General features: G+C 39.9%; 1 protein-coding gene across 3 annotated transcripts in view; it reads right to left on the reverse strand.

Annotated features, from left to right (window-relative positions):
• Positions 1-1,227: 1,227 nt before the first annotated feature.
• The window catches only part of SEC16B (SEC16 homolog B, endoplasmic reticulum export factor), an 84,679-nt gene continuing 72,906 nt past the window's right edge, over positions 1,228-13,000 (reverse strand). For all 3 annotated transcript variants that reach the window (XM_058177230.1, XM_058177229.1, XM_058177228.1), the window contains exons 23-27: positions 10,409-10,501; positions 5,888-6,023; positions 5,065-5,129; positions 4,638-4,724; positions 1,228-4,037 (exon numbers count right to left, since the gene is read on the reverse strand). In XM_058177230.1, coding sequence (XP_058033213.1) covers positions 3,957-4,037; positions 4,638-4,724; positions 5,065-5,129; positions 5,888-6,023; positions 10,409-10,501 — 462 coding nt within the window. In that variant the 3' untranslated portion in view covers positions 1,228-3,956. The remainder of the gene's footprint in view (positions 4,038-4,637; positions 4,725-5,064; positions 5,130-5,887; positions 6,024-10,408; positions 10,502-13,000) is intronic.

The following is a 13,000-nucleotide window of genomic DNA, read 5'->3' on the forward strand; positions in this document are numbered from 1 at the left end:
TTGCTACCGGTTCTCCGAACCACCCATCATTACCGGATCGGAGCATATTACCCCTGCTACAGATTCTCAGCAGTATAGGAACCCAATCCCAAGTCTTTTTACAAGGAAGGAAGGAAGGAAAATGGTGAATATCATCCAACAATCATTTGCATTGAGTCCTGCTATCTATTTTCTATATTTCCTAATGCATGTACACTGATTATACATTAAATATATTTGTTTCATGATTCTGCAGCCTAGAAGTTAGCAAAATAGATCTGGCTAAAAAGTTAAAACAATATCAAAGAATTCTGAAAAGCCCTAAGACTAAGTACAGGCCTATACAATGTTTTTTCTAATACATAAAGTTTGTACCAGTATTGTTCTGAATCAAATACCTAGTATGTTTGCATTTTTCCTTAAGATTAGATCTGCATTCAGTCACGTATCAAAAGCTCCTAAATTTTTGTGCTTTTTTAAGAGTCGTTTTAGCTTTTGTTTTCATCTCAGGTTTATTTCTTTTTTTATTTATAATTTCACATTTTAATGTTTTGTTTCTTCAATTAAAGTAAAAAGAAAAGAATATCTAACAAGGTTTTTGGAATTCCAGGAATAACCAGCCATAAGCAATGCCCACAACCTACTGGAGCGTCTCCCCCATCCCAGGTTTATGGTTATCCATATCACATTGTAATATATCTTGACATGTGGCAAGTTAATGTAAATGAAAAGTTTGCAAAAGCCCAAGGGTGGCCTGCAGCGGTAGGCATCACTGACATATTCCCTTGGTGACAAGAGAGAGAGACCACTTGCTTTTTCTGAACTAATGTTAGAGATTCCATTTTTTGTGTGGAGAATATTGAATGTAAGATTTAATAATCTGGAAGTTGGGCAATTTAAAAAATGGTTTAATCTGTCATCATGTACCCCTTCAACATGCTGTTAGGGATCACCATATGTCCCCAGATTACAGGTTGGGAAAAATTATATTAAATACTTTGGGTTGTCCACCCCTTGATGCCGTTTTATGCTTCCTCCCCTCTCCCAGTATTTGATGCTGTCTACCCATGGAGGAGGACGTATATGCAAATTTTATACATCTGCGTGCTACTTCAGCAACTCAAGGGACATGTTCTGATCAGCATACATAATGAAAGCAATGTGCATGTAAACCAGTTTGCCTCTATTTAGTATGCTCCTTGTCTCCCTGTAATCATAAATAATACTCAGAAGTCTTGAAAATGAGGTTTTATTAGTCAGACAAATTAATATCAAGCAGACAAATAAACTAGATTCTTTTTTTCTTCTGTATAATAGTGATTCCATCTTTAACCAGGCCTAAAAAGAGAGCATGCTAACATGGAAACATTGGCAATAATTTTACAATGATTCCAGAGGCAGTCAGGGGGTTCATGACTTGGGGTTCATCCTGACTTGTAATCTGCTTAAATAGCCAGTGAAAGTTAGGATGCTTGATCTTAGTAACTCATGCCTGGATCACCATTAGTTGAACTCCTGAAACCCACTCTACAAGGGGTCTTCGGAGCTCGCTCAGAAGTTTCAGCTAATAAAATATAAAATTGCACCCAAAGTTGCTGCATTGGTTTCTGAGTCTGCGGACATTGCTTTTTAACACTATGAATTGCACAGCAGTGAGATAAATCAGACAATTCCTTGCCAGAATTAAATCTGCTCTGGGCAGATCATCAGGAAAGAGTCTACTGAAATTCACACCCCTGACTGAGGTTCATGGCGCATGACTGAGATGGCCTGCCTTTTCCGTAACAGCCCCCACTTTATGGTATTTTTTTTCCTGAGAACTATGGGCAGCCTCTTCTTGCTGCAATTTGGTAAACAAGTTGTTCCAACATGGGTTTGATCCCAGCTCATTTATCATGGGCACTTACCCTGGGTTTTATTTTTGCTTTGCTTTTGTAGTTATTGTTTCGGCTGTTTTACATTAATTTGGATTTGCTATTGATTATGTTTTTGGTTGATGCCATATCCTGCTCAGAATCTTTTGGGGTTGGGCAGGGAAAGCTTAGATGTACTGTAAATATATATAAACACATCCTCTGGAGATAAATTTGTTGACTACATGAACAGCATTCCCAGAGCTTCCCAAAGCCTTCAGAACATGAGCAGATCCCAGCAGTCTCAGTGGTGAATTCTGTAGACTAAACTACTATTTTCTATATAGAAAATATCCTTTGGCATATTTATGCATTTCATACTCCAGAATATCCAGAACACCACAAATTTACACAGCTCTTCAAAGTAAGGAGCAGGAGATAGCAACACATTGATAGAAGACATTGAAATACATTGAAATGTATATGAGCAAAGTTGCTGGGGAAAAATCTCATTTCCCAGATGAGATGGTGCCAAATTTGGCTACAAAGAACTACAACAGAACTTCTCTGACCTTAATATCATTTTGCACATAAGCCATTCAATTTTGTCCTGTTTGCCACACAGGATTTCATATCATGTACTTTAAGGTCTAAGTTGGAAAGTCAGTGGCAGCTTTAAGTTAGGGAACCTGCAGTAATGTCAAATAGTTGACATAGGTAGGTATGCATTTTTACTGGTTTTATACAAAACTTCCTATGTTATTGCTGGGAGTCTTGTGGTTTTGATGGCAACTAAAACTCACAATTGTTCATTCACTTGTGTTCTTGAACGACAATTGACAAAGAATACCTTGCACAGTATTTAAATGTACCACAACCAATTTGTATCAAGCAAATGTCAGTGCTGTATAGGGTTAAAAGACAATTCAGCAGTGCAGCATAGTCCCTAAATCAAAGTAAGAAGAAAAAATATGATTATGATTTTACAGATTAACTTACAAGCATTTAACAAAAGGTCTACCAGAAAAAGTATTCCAGGTAGGATTACTGCTGACCAGAGCTTTCTCAAGACAATGCAGCCTATCTATGCTTCCCAGCAATGTATTTCCATCAGATAATTTCCAAAGGGGTCAGGGGAAGAGATACACTCTGGGACAAGGTTCTCAAATTCAAATAATCAAAAGTGCCACTTACGATCTAGTTCACAAGGTCACAAATTGAGGACTACAACAGTGGAAAACTTTTTCCTATATTGATACAAAAATCTTCGGTGATTCAAAACTGAAGAAATGAAGAGTACAACAGTATGCTAACAAACATAACTTTATCCAGAAAACATGTATTGCAAAAGAAAGCCATTTTGCTTTGATCATTTAAGTGCCAACATTTTTTATTAACAAGAACATTAATTGGTCTACAATTTTTGGTTTTATTACTGGGATGATATGTAAAATATTACAAGATTCTGCACTGCATAAAATGATTTTGAGTGTGTGTATAAGTTTTCATACAATATGGGGCTGGAACCAAACCCTGAGTATGTTATACAACTTCTTAACAAATAACATATAAATTTTAAAAATGAGATTTATTCCCAAGTAGCTATGTTTAAGTATATGTTCTTCTTCAGTACAAAGCAGCATAATTTAATTTGCCCCAAAATTACATAGATCTCAGCTGAGATTTATTCTCAAGCAAATATACAAGATATCCTATGTACATTTATTTAAAAAATACTTTTGTTGTTCTTTCCCAGTCAGTACCCTCCAGATATGTTTGGATTACAATTTCAAGCCACCTGAGCAATAGATTATGAATACCTGTATTAAGTGGCAATGTAGACTATTAATAGTTCCCTTCTTAGAATGGAATACAGAAAATAGGGGGGGAGGGATTTTATTTTATGTCCATCTCTATACCACCTGCTGTAAAACTGTCTTTTTACCAAGCAATTAAAAATGAAATGAACTTATTCATTAGTTCATATTTGTGCTGTTATCTTTTCAATAACAAACTCAAATGCCAGTAAACAGGAAGGGTAGCAAAGAGGTCATAGAATTGCCATCTTTGGGTAAAGAAATGGCTTCTGATCAGAGGGACTGTCACAGAAGTATCCTGGATTATTTATTTGTACTGCAGATGATGTGGGTATCGCTGAAAATTCTGTTGCAGATGCCCAGTGCTGGAGGCTGCTAGTGTAATGACCTGATAAGAAAGAATTGTCTTGTAACATTGGCAATTTTTCATAGTCTTCAGATCATCTATAGTTGACTGCGCAATAAGAATATTTAAGATGTCAATATTTTTGCACCGTTGCAGCTCCAAAATGATTATGAGAAGTATCAATGTTACACTGTGTTTCAGAACTCTACCCGAATTTTTTGGCCAATGAACTCATTCAAAACTATATTTGATGGAGAAGCCATAATGGATTGCTTAAACAATTGGAACACAGGTTTTCCCATCCATTTCTCTTCCTATTTCTCCATACATACATAAAGTATACCTCTAGGATAAGAGACTGGCATCAAAGAAAAGCTATTTTCTCCCTCCTGGCTAGTCTGCAGCAAAACGTTCAATTGTATCGATCTTTCCCAATTTTGTGCTATCTAGATTAGATGAGCCTCTCTTTCCATTATTGAGGGATTATTAGAAGGATTCTAAGGGAGTATTAGAAAGGTTCACATTGTTCTATTGATACCTTTCTTAGGTTGCTGTTTATAGCATATTACAATATAGCTTCTTGGCCTGAAACTCCTCTTTTTTAACCCACCCACCCCATTTTACATGTGCAATCCCACTTACCTGAGCAGGATTGAACATAGGAACTGTCCCTTCTGTGGGGGGTAGAAGCACACTATCAGGGTTGTACTGATGTCTGAAGGAACTAGTCTGAAAGATCAGGGGGTAAATTATGAATTGTCAAGAATAACCAAGAAAAGCAAGAAGTAAATTACCTATGGTTTCATATATTTCTGAATTTCATATCCAGTAAGTTCAAATCAAGATTATTATGGAAAGTGGAAACTGAAACATTGGAAAAATTTATGATAACCTATCACTGGAATGTACTGTACCACCAAAAGTGAAGTTGCCACAACATTTGGCTTGTTCTTCTTCCAACCTGGATTTCCAGAAAGTCTGTTTAACTAGATTTCTGACTTCCCCAAAGACATTTTTTTTCCAAACCAAAGGTTTCATTTTGTATTCCACACTGCGTTCCACATCTCACCTGATCACCAGCATCTGAAACAATAATGGCTTCCATTCTGCTATGGTCTTGTGAAGTTTGAGCTTCTGGAGAAATAACAGATATTATGTTTTTCAAAAGTAGATCATGATGGCTCAAATTTACAGTAGTATAGATTGTCCTCAGGGTGATATGGTGCAATGTCAGGTGACCATGCAGACTTATGACCGTGATTGTGGCAGTTGCAGCTGTAATCTTAGGCAAAACTCACATGGTCACAGCATCCTGTGGTCGTGTGATCACCATTTGTGATCTTTTGCCAACTTCTTGCCAATGACTTTGCTTGTCAGAAGCCAATAATGAAGGTCACAAATGATTTTAATGTGATTGCAGGATGCAGTGATACAGAAATTGAGAGGCCAGTTGCCCAAAACCCAAATCAGAATCACATGACCATTGGGACACAGTCATAATTATGAAGATCCATCATACTTCCCCCCTCCCTCAGCACTGTGATAAGTTTGAGAGGTCTCTCAGTAAAGACTATCTGTGGAAGGAGTACTTGTCTACTGCATCCCCTTGATGAAAAAACCCTTCAGTTTTCCCTGTCTGCAAGAACCTGATACCAAAGGTTGAGGGGTATACCAAAAATTTAGGGTTTCAGTATGCGCAGAAAAGGAGATGAAATGCCAAATTTTTCTATGCATGATTATATTATTATTATTATTATCATCATCATCATCATCATCATCATCATCATTATTTCCTACCCATCTTGCAGTTTGAGGCAACAAAAATCTTTAGTTATAGCTAAACTAACAAAATATTAAGCAATTCATTCAGAAACATGCAGGGTTATATTTACCTGGAGATCTCTTGGGAAAAGGATTGCCTTCTGTGGGAGAAAGGGGAGGAGGGCAATGACATGTGGTAGATTTTGTCTCATTCATAGACTTTGCCTCATTCATGGGTGAAGCCAAAAGGGGCTGAGTGATTTTGTCCTAGAGAAGGAAAATATACAATAGTGATGAAATAAATTATTATCTCCAACCTTCCTGAGAAGTTTGTGGAACATGCTTTCCCTTGAGTTTTGGCAGGCTACTATATTTCCTTAAATCAGTGAAGAACTGGAATTTCTCACAGGCACTGGGATGGTAAGATTGGAGCCCAGAGACCAAAGAGATTAATAGTTATTGTTATGGATTGGGTGCCTGTTTTTTTTTCTTTTCTTTTTTGTATTGATTTATTGTTTGTGTTTTTAATATTGATGTTCACTACCCAAGAGTTGCACATACAAGAGGGTTGGCCATATACATCTTAGAAATAAATAAATAAATTCTGAAATATGAAGCAACTATTTGACAGCACATGTGATTCCCAGAAGTCCTAGAACAGGGGTGTCCAAACTTGGTCCCTTTAAGACTTTTGGACTTCAACTCCCAGAGTCCCTCAGCCAGCAAAGCTGGCTGAGGAATTCTGGGAGTTGAAGTCCAAAAGTCTTAAAGGGACCAAGTTTGGACACCCCTGTCCTAGAAGAATGTGAGCTGTCCAACGGTTAGCATTAGTTGTTATGTAGGGGCTAAATTTTGCTCTTCCTTTAGTAGTACAACGGACCTTGCACCAAAGGAGTTTAGAAATAAAGCAAAGGACCAAGATAGCTATGATAGGGCATTACAAAGAAATATTTAATTTAGATGTTTCAAGTACACTTCCGTTGCTTTCCAATTTTCTTTTTTTGCCAAGGGAAATTCAAAATGAAGCAAATTGATCAGAAGGTCTTTTTCCCACTTCTATTTTGGGAGCTCAATCTATTCATTATATTGGAAAGTTCCTCTTTATTAACAATTATTATTCAAAATGTTTTAGGAATACAATTAATTCATACAAATCTCCCGGGAGCAGCCCAACCAACTGAAAGAGAGAGAAGCCAGATCAATGTGGAAAAAAAGAACTGATATACCATGAACAGCACTAGGGCTGACACAAAGGCTGACATATGTTTTGATACAAAACATCTCTCTTCATTTTTCAACATTTTCTTGGACAGTAGAGTGCCTGTAAAAAAAACTATAACCACATCTGGCCAGCCTATTCAGTGTGAAGCTACTAAACTTATTCAATCTTACCTGAAATATTTGAAGGGGGAAAACTCAATGGAGGGAGGAGTATTTCTGAAAACTCCTAGGTTCTCCTAAGCATGACCATCCCTCCATCTTATTCCTAATGACACCATTTTACCTATAACTGCTGTAGCACACATCGGCTGAGTTAATTATTTTTATTTCCTAATTGCCTCTCCCCCAAAGAAAGCTAATTATATGTCATCTGGCAGTAAGTTTACTTCAGAAAGTGAGAAATGACCAAACTAGCCAAGAAATTGAAAGTTAACTTCCAAGCCAAGAAACACAGTATTGTCTGAGAAAACCTGAGACAAGTTTCAGGGATAGACAGTTCCCGGGGCCTTTTCTGTTGGTCCTCTTTCTTCCTCCTCTAAAGAACCATTTTCTTCTTCCCTCCTTATTCTCTGTTATTCCGGTTCTTGTCATAGAATTCTAAATAGGATTTGAATCCTAAACTTTTGAAGCAAAAAAAGGCAAGATGTCTCATTTCTCTTAGTTATTTTAAAAGACAACTTTGGTTCTATTTAAGTACATATTTTTCATCATGTCTCTGATATCCACTGAATGTTAGGATAATCATATGTGACTGGATCATAAATTTTCCAACAACACTACTTTATTCCAATACACCTTCATGTCTACTTCAAACTCATTCAAATGCATCTCTCAAGTCTGGGTAACTATACAAATATATTCATGTAGGATTTGGGAGCAACAATTCTTACCACCTCAATATTAGATCCATATCTCTGTTTAGTTAAGGCCTCCTGGCAAGGGATATGTGATTCAAATCCAGGCAGTGATTAATTCCTGACAAAGTGGGTGGTTCCGTCATTTCTTAGAGAACTGATGGTCCAGCTCTAATTTCTGGAGAATTTTCATCCAGTCTCCAATCTTCCCTTTGTAGGAAAGGTTGTAGAGAAGGTAGTTGTGCTCCAGTTTCAGAAGGCCTTGGAAGAAGTGAATTATTAGGAGTCTTTTCAATCAGAGTTCAGGCCTAAGTATGGAACCAAGTCAGAATTGGCCATACTCTTGGATGACCCCTAGTGGGAAGAGGATGGAAGTAGTGGATCCATCCTAGTTCATCTTCACCTCTCAGCAAGAGGATGGCATCCTTCCGGATTAGTTCCAGGAATTGGGAATGGGAAACAATGTGTTATGCTGGTTCTCTTACTTCTTCCAGCATTTGTTTCAGTCTGTGTTCATTGCAATACAGAGGTGCCACAGGATTCAGTACTTCCTCCCTTCCTGTTCAACATTTAAATGAAGCCTCTGAGTGAAGTTATCCAACTGTCTGGGATGAGGTACCATGAGCATACTAGTGGTATTCAGTTTTATATCTCTACTTCAGGTTGCTGAATAATGTCATGGAGATTCTGTTTCAGTTCCTGGAGCTGTGATGGCTTGGGTTGAGTGCAACAGGCTTCAACTCAACCCAAGCAAGATTGTGTGGCTTAGGGATTTTGGGTCTCCTAGATCTAAGGATCCTCCATCTTTTGTCCTGGATGGGATGGCACTGCTTCTGACAGCTGTGGGGGTCCTCTTGGATTCAAGGTCGAGGAGCAGGTGGTAGCCACAGTTACCATATCACTACTCTTTGAGCTGTTTTGGCTACTGGTTTGCTTCTAGAAGCAATTAAAGGTACTTTAGAGCCTTTCCTAGCTTGGAATCAAGTTACATATGGGAAGGTCTTTTCCTGGTTGTTTCTACCCTTCCTGCCCAATCCAGCAACAGAAATATGCTCTGGATCACATCAACAAAGGAATGGCGGTTGCCAAGGAGCTGAGTTTTTCTGCTGTGGCATCCACCTTTTGAAACATCATTCCTCCAGACATAAGGTTGGTCCTGACTCTTCTGGTTTTGCTTTTGTGCCTGAACCTAAGGCTCTGGGTGGGTTTGGAACCCATTTCTTGATTGTGTTAATGATTGTTGACGTCTTTTTTATCTTTTGTATTATATGTGTTTTATTTAATTTTAGCTACTTTTATTGTAAACCATCTAGTGTTACATTTTGTGAGAAGGGCAGTTATATAAATCAGCAACTTTAAATACATGTAATCCTCATTTGCCACTGCTTTCTTTTGGATCTTTTCTGACTTTTCAGTTTCGCTTACAGCCCCAAAATTTCCTAGTGGGTTCCATCCAAGCATTAACCATGTTCAACCCAGTTTTCTGAGATTACTCAAGATTGCCCAAGTGTTGCCTGCTATTGGTATCAGTAACTGCATTATTAACGATGTTATTATCCCCACACAATAAAAGTGCAAAGTAATCAGTAAAAATAAGCAAGTATTTCTTTATCTCTAGGTACTGAAGAAACAAAAGGAATAAATGAAAAGAAATGCTAGAGAAAAATTAACCTGAAGCCAGGATAGGTGGAAGAGAAAAGAATCCAATAAATTCTTAACAACATCATAAATATTAACAAAACACTCAGTGGGAACTGGAGGTACTATACAGTATGTACAAAGTTGGAAATTGAGGTGGGAAGACAAACAGACAAAGACTGAGATGAGGGCAGTGGAAGAGTAGGCAGCCAATACAAGAGACAACACATGAATAATGCATCTGTGGATTTTTATTTAGACACACCAACTGCAGGGTGCAAGAAGGAAGAAAGAATGTTCCTCCATGTGAAAACCTTTCTGCACAAACAAGAAATGTCAGAGAGGATCCTGCCAAGTTTTCACTTCGGCATGCTGTTTTTCTATCGGCAAACAGGCTGTGGCGTTCATTTTTACTTACAGTTGTTCTTTTTTTACTTGGGTTCATTAGGGGCGCTCTAAAGTTTGATCCCCACAGTAGCTGAAAGCGATACAATCTGACAAAAGCTTTACTATTTGATTCTGTTGAGCATACAAGGTAATCCTTAAAGGGTTTTTTTGTGTCAGATGAAGCTGTCACTTCCAGCATTTCCCTTATAGTTCTGTCTCCCCTTCCCCACCACATAAGCCTCCAACAACTCCAGTATCTTACTGGTTTCCTACAAAACACAAATATGCTGTATAAGCAATAGTGATCCCACTTATTGTATTCAGCCTTCCTAAAATTATAAATCTAGGATAATATTTTCAAGTTGGGGTCTTTGGATGCTTTCAGAACTGCTATCAGTTAAAAGACCATTCGTGGTAGCTCCTGCTGTTCTGCTAGATTCTGCTGCTGCTGAGAAACACTCGATTTTTCTGAAGACACATTGCTGAAACCACCACTACCACCCCTAAAAAACCCCAAACTCTTTCTTCAAAAAAAAAAAGACTCTTTGTTACCTGAGAAACTGAAGCAACTGGATTTTTTTCAGATGGTTCTTCATCTTTATTTGCCTTGGAACGGAACCAACGGAACCAGCCAAAACCAGAAGTCTAGAGGGATACAAAATCTTGAGTGGAACATGCTAGGATTTTCTTCTTCTAGACATAGAAGACACTGAGTCTCTGATCCAGCCATAAGCATGCCATAGGGCTTATTGTGTAAAATAGCGTAAGAAATTATGAAAGAGCAGGAAGAACTGGAATCTCACATTTTACTGTTGAGAATATGAGCCTCCGCCAACCTCATCTTCTCCATCTACAGTGGTTTTTCATTCCTGTAATTCTTCTTCTGGTTCAGCATTATGTTTCCAAAAGAACCCAATTCAATATTTCTGAGAAACTCATATGTAGGCATGGAAAAAAACTAATTTCTGTTTTTTGTCCTCATACCTAATCTTGAATGGCATGTTGAGTCTGAACATGGAAGATCCATTATGTTTCCATAGTCTGACTCAATCTGTTCTTATTTCATCTAATCCTTGTTTTGAAATCATATATAAGTGGAGGGAATATTTTACACCGGTTCCATGATTTCATGAGTGGATGGTTTTGAATGGCAATAGTGGGAAAGAGGGATCTATCCCTTACCTGCTACAATAGGGAGTATCTCTCTTTCGTGTTTAATATTTATGTAAACTGCTGGGAGAAGACCTCTATCAGTTTGGGATCAGATATTGCCATTTTTCTGATTATACCCAGACAGGCCTCTCTGCTCTGGCCAAGCTGGTGATATCAGGATATCATGGGGACCCTGACCAGTGCCTGAAGGCTCTATGGATTGGAAAGAAATAGATTAAAGTTGAAGCCCAAATAAATTGAGTTACAGTTTGTCCAAAAACATATGGCAGTGGTTCTCAATCTTTTCTTCGCCGTGGACTTGCTTTAAATACCTTAATCAATCAGAATAGAGCTGGAAGGAACCTTGAAGGTTTTCTAGTCCAACCCCCTGCTCAAGCAAGAGACCCTATACTTGTGATGGTGAATCTATGGCACGCATGCCAGATGTGGCACGCAAAGCCCTTTCTGTGAGCATGTGCGCAGTCACCCCAGCCCAGGTCCAATTGCGTTTCTCCGTTGCGTTTCACTCAATCAATTCCAGCTTCTTGCAAAAGAAAAAGATCTCGCAAAGTTGGAATTGATTGAGTGAACTTTTTCACTCATGCGCTTCACAATGGGGGAAAAGGCCTCCTGAAGGCCGTTATGATGCAGACCTTCAATGTGACCCTGCATCGACTCAGCTCAGCAAAAAAAAAAACAGTTACTTTTCCTGCAGAGCTGCCAGTGCCCCACCTCCCCGCCAGCCAGCTGGGCTTCTTCAGGCACTTAGCTTGGCCATTTATTAGCTCCACCCCACCCTCCACCTCAGCAAAAGTTCAGCCAGACTCCTCAAGAGATGGAGTTTGCAGGAGCCAATCTAGCACCCAGGCTGCTGGCTACAAGACAAATGTTCATTCTCAGCTTTGAGATTCCTAGTTGCAATGGGCAGCAAAGCTGCACCGATCCGGCAGACAAAACAGGAATAGGGGGCGGAGAGAAACAGTCCCATTGCCAAGGTATTTGCGGGTCGGAGGAGAGCAGAAATCCCAGCTTCAGCCTCCTGGTGCAGTGCGGGGCTGTGGGCGAAGGCTGGAAGGAAGCACCACTGGCTCGCTCATGCTCTCTCCCTCCCCAGTCTAGCTTGACACAGATGGCAACGCAGCTCACATTGCTCTTTCCAAGCCCGCTGTCGGTGAAGATGAGCATTGGTGAGGGCTGACTTTTTGCCTAGTTTTGCCTGGCAGTCGGGGGGTGGGGGAAATCGACAAGGTACTGAGGAGAAAGCCTGCGTCAAGCTAGACTGGGAAAGCCGGTTGTGAGAGGAACAGAAGCCAGGTGAGCCAGACCCAGGTGCTTCCTAAATCCCCTCATCCCAGAAGCAGAAACCTCGCACTCTCCCCTTCTTCACCACTAGTCCCCTTCTTCACGTGGGATCATCCAGCAGCGGGAACAGAGAGGGAGAAGGGGGCAGCGTTCCTCCATGCTGTCATTTCTGTGTGCTAACATTGGTGTTCCCTTCTTCACACAGGATCACCCAGCAGTAGGAACAGAGAGGAAGGAGGGTGTTCCTGCATGCTGCCATTTCTGTATGGAGCTCTCCCCTCAATGCTAGCAGTCGTCGCTGCCCCCTGCTCCCTCTCTGTTCCCACTGCTGGGTGATCCCGTGCGAAGAAGGGGGCTAGCAGAGAGGGGAGAGTGCAAAGTTGCTGCTTCTGAGACGCTAGCTTAACAGACTTCCTTCCCAGGCCTTCATCCGTTTTCTCCCGACAGCCAGATAAAGCTAGGCAAAAAGGCAGTCCTCACCAGCACCCAGCGAGCACTGAGGAGATCGCAGAGGAGGGAAACCAGGCAAAGGGGCGAATGAGGGGCATCCGCAGCATGCTGGGCCTGGCAGACTTTCTAAGCCTGCCTAAAGCAGGGAGGGAGAGAGAGAGATCCAATCTAACCTCTCTGTGTGTATGTGTATGTGTGTGAGTGTGTTTGTGTGTGTGTATGTGTGTGTGAGAGAGAGAG

This window comes from Ahaetulla prasina, chromosome 3 (genome assembly GCF_028640845.1).
Source record: "Ahaetulla prasina isolate Xishuangbanna chromosome 3, ASM2864084v1, whole genome shotgun sequence".
NCBI classification, from domain to species: domain Eukaryota; kingdom Metazoa; phylum Chordata; class Lepidosauria; order Squamata; family Colubridae; genus Ahaetulla; species Ahaetulla prasina.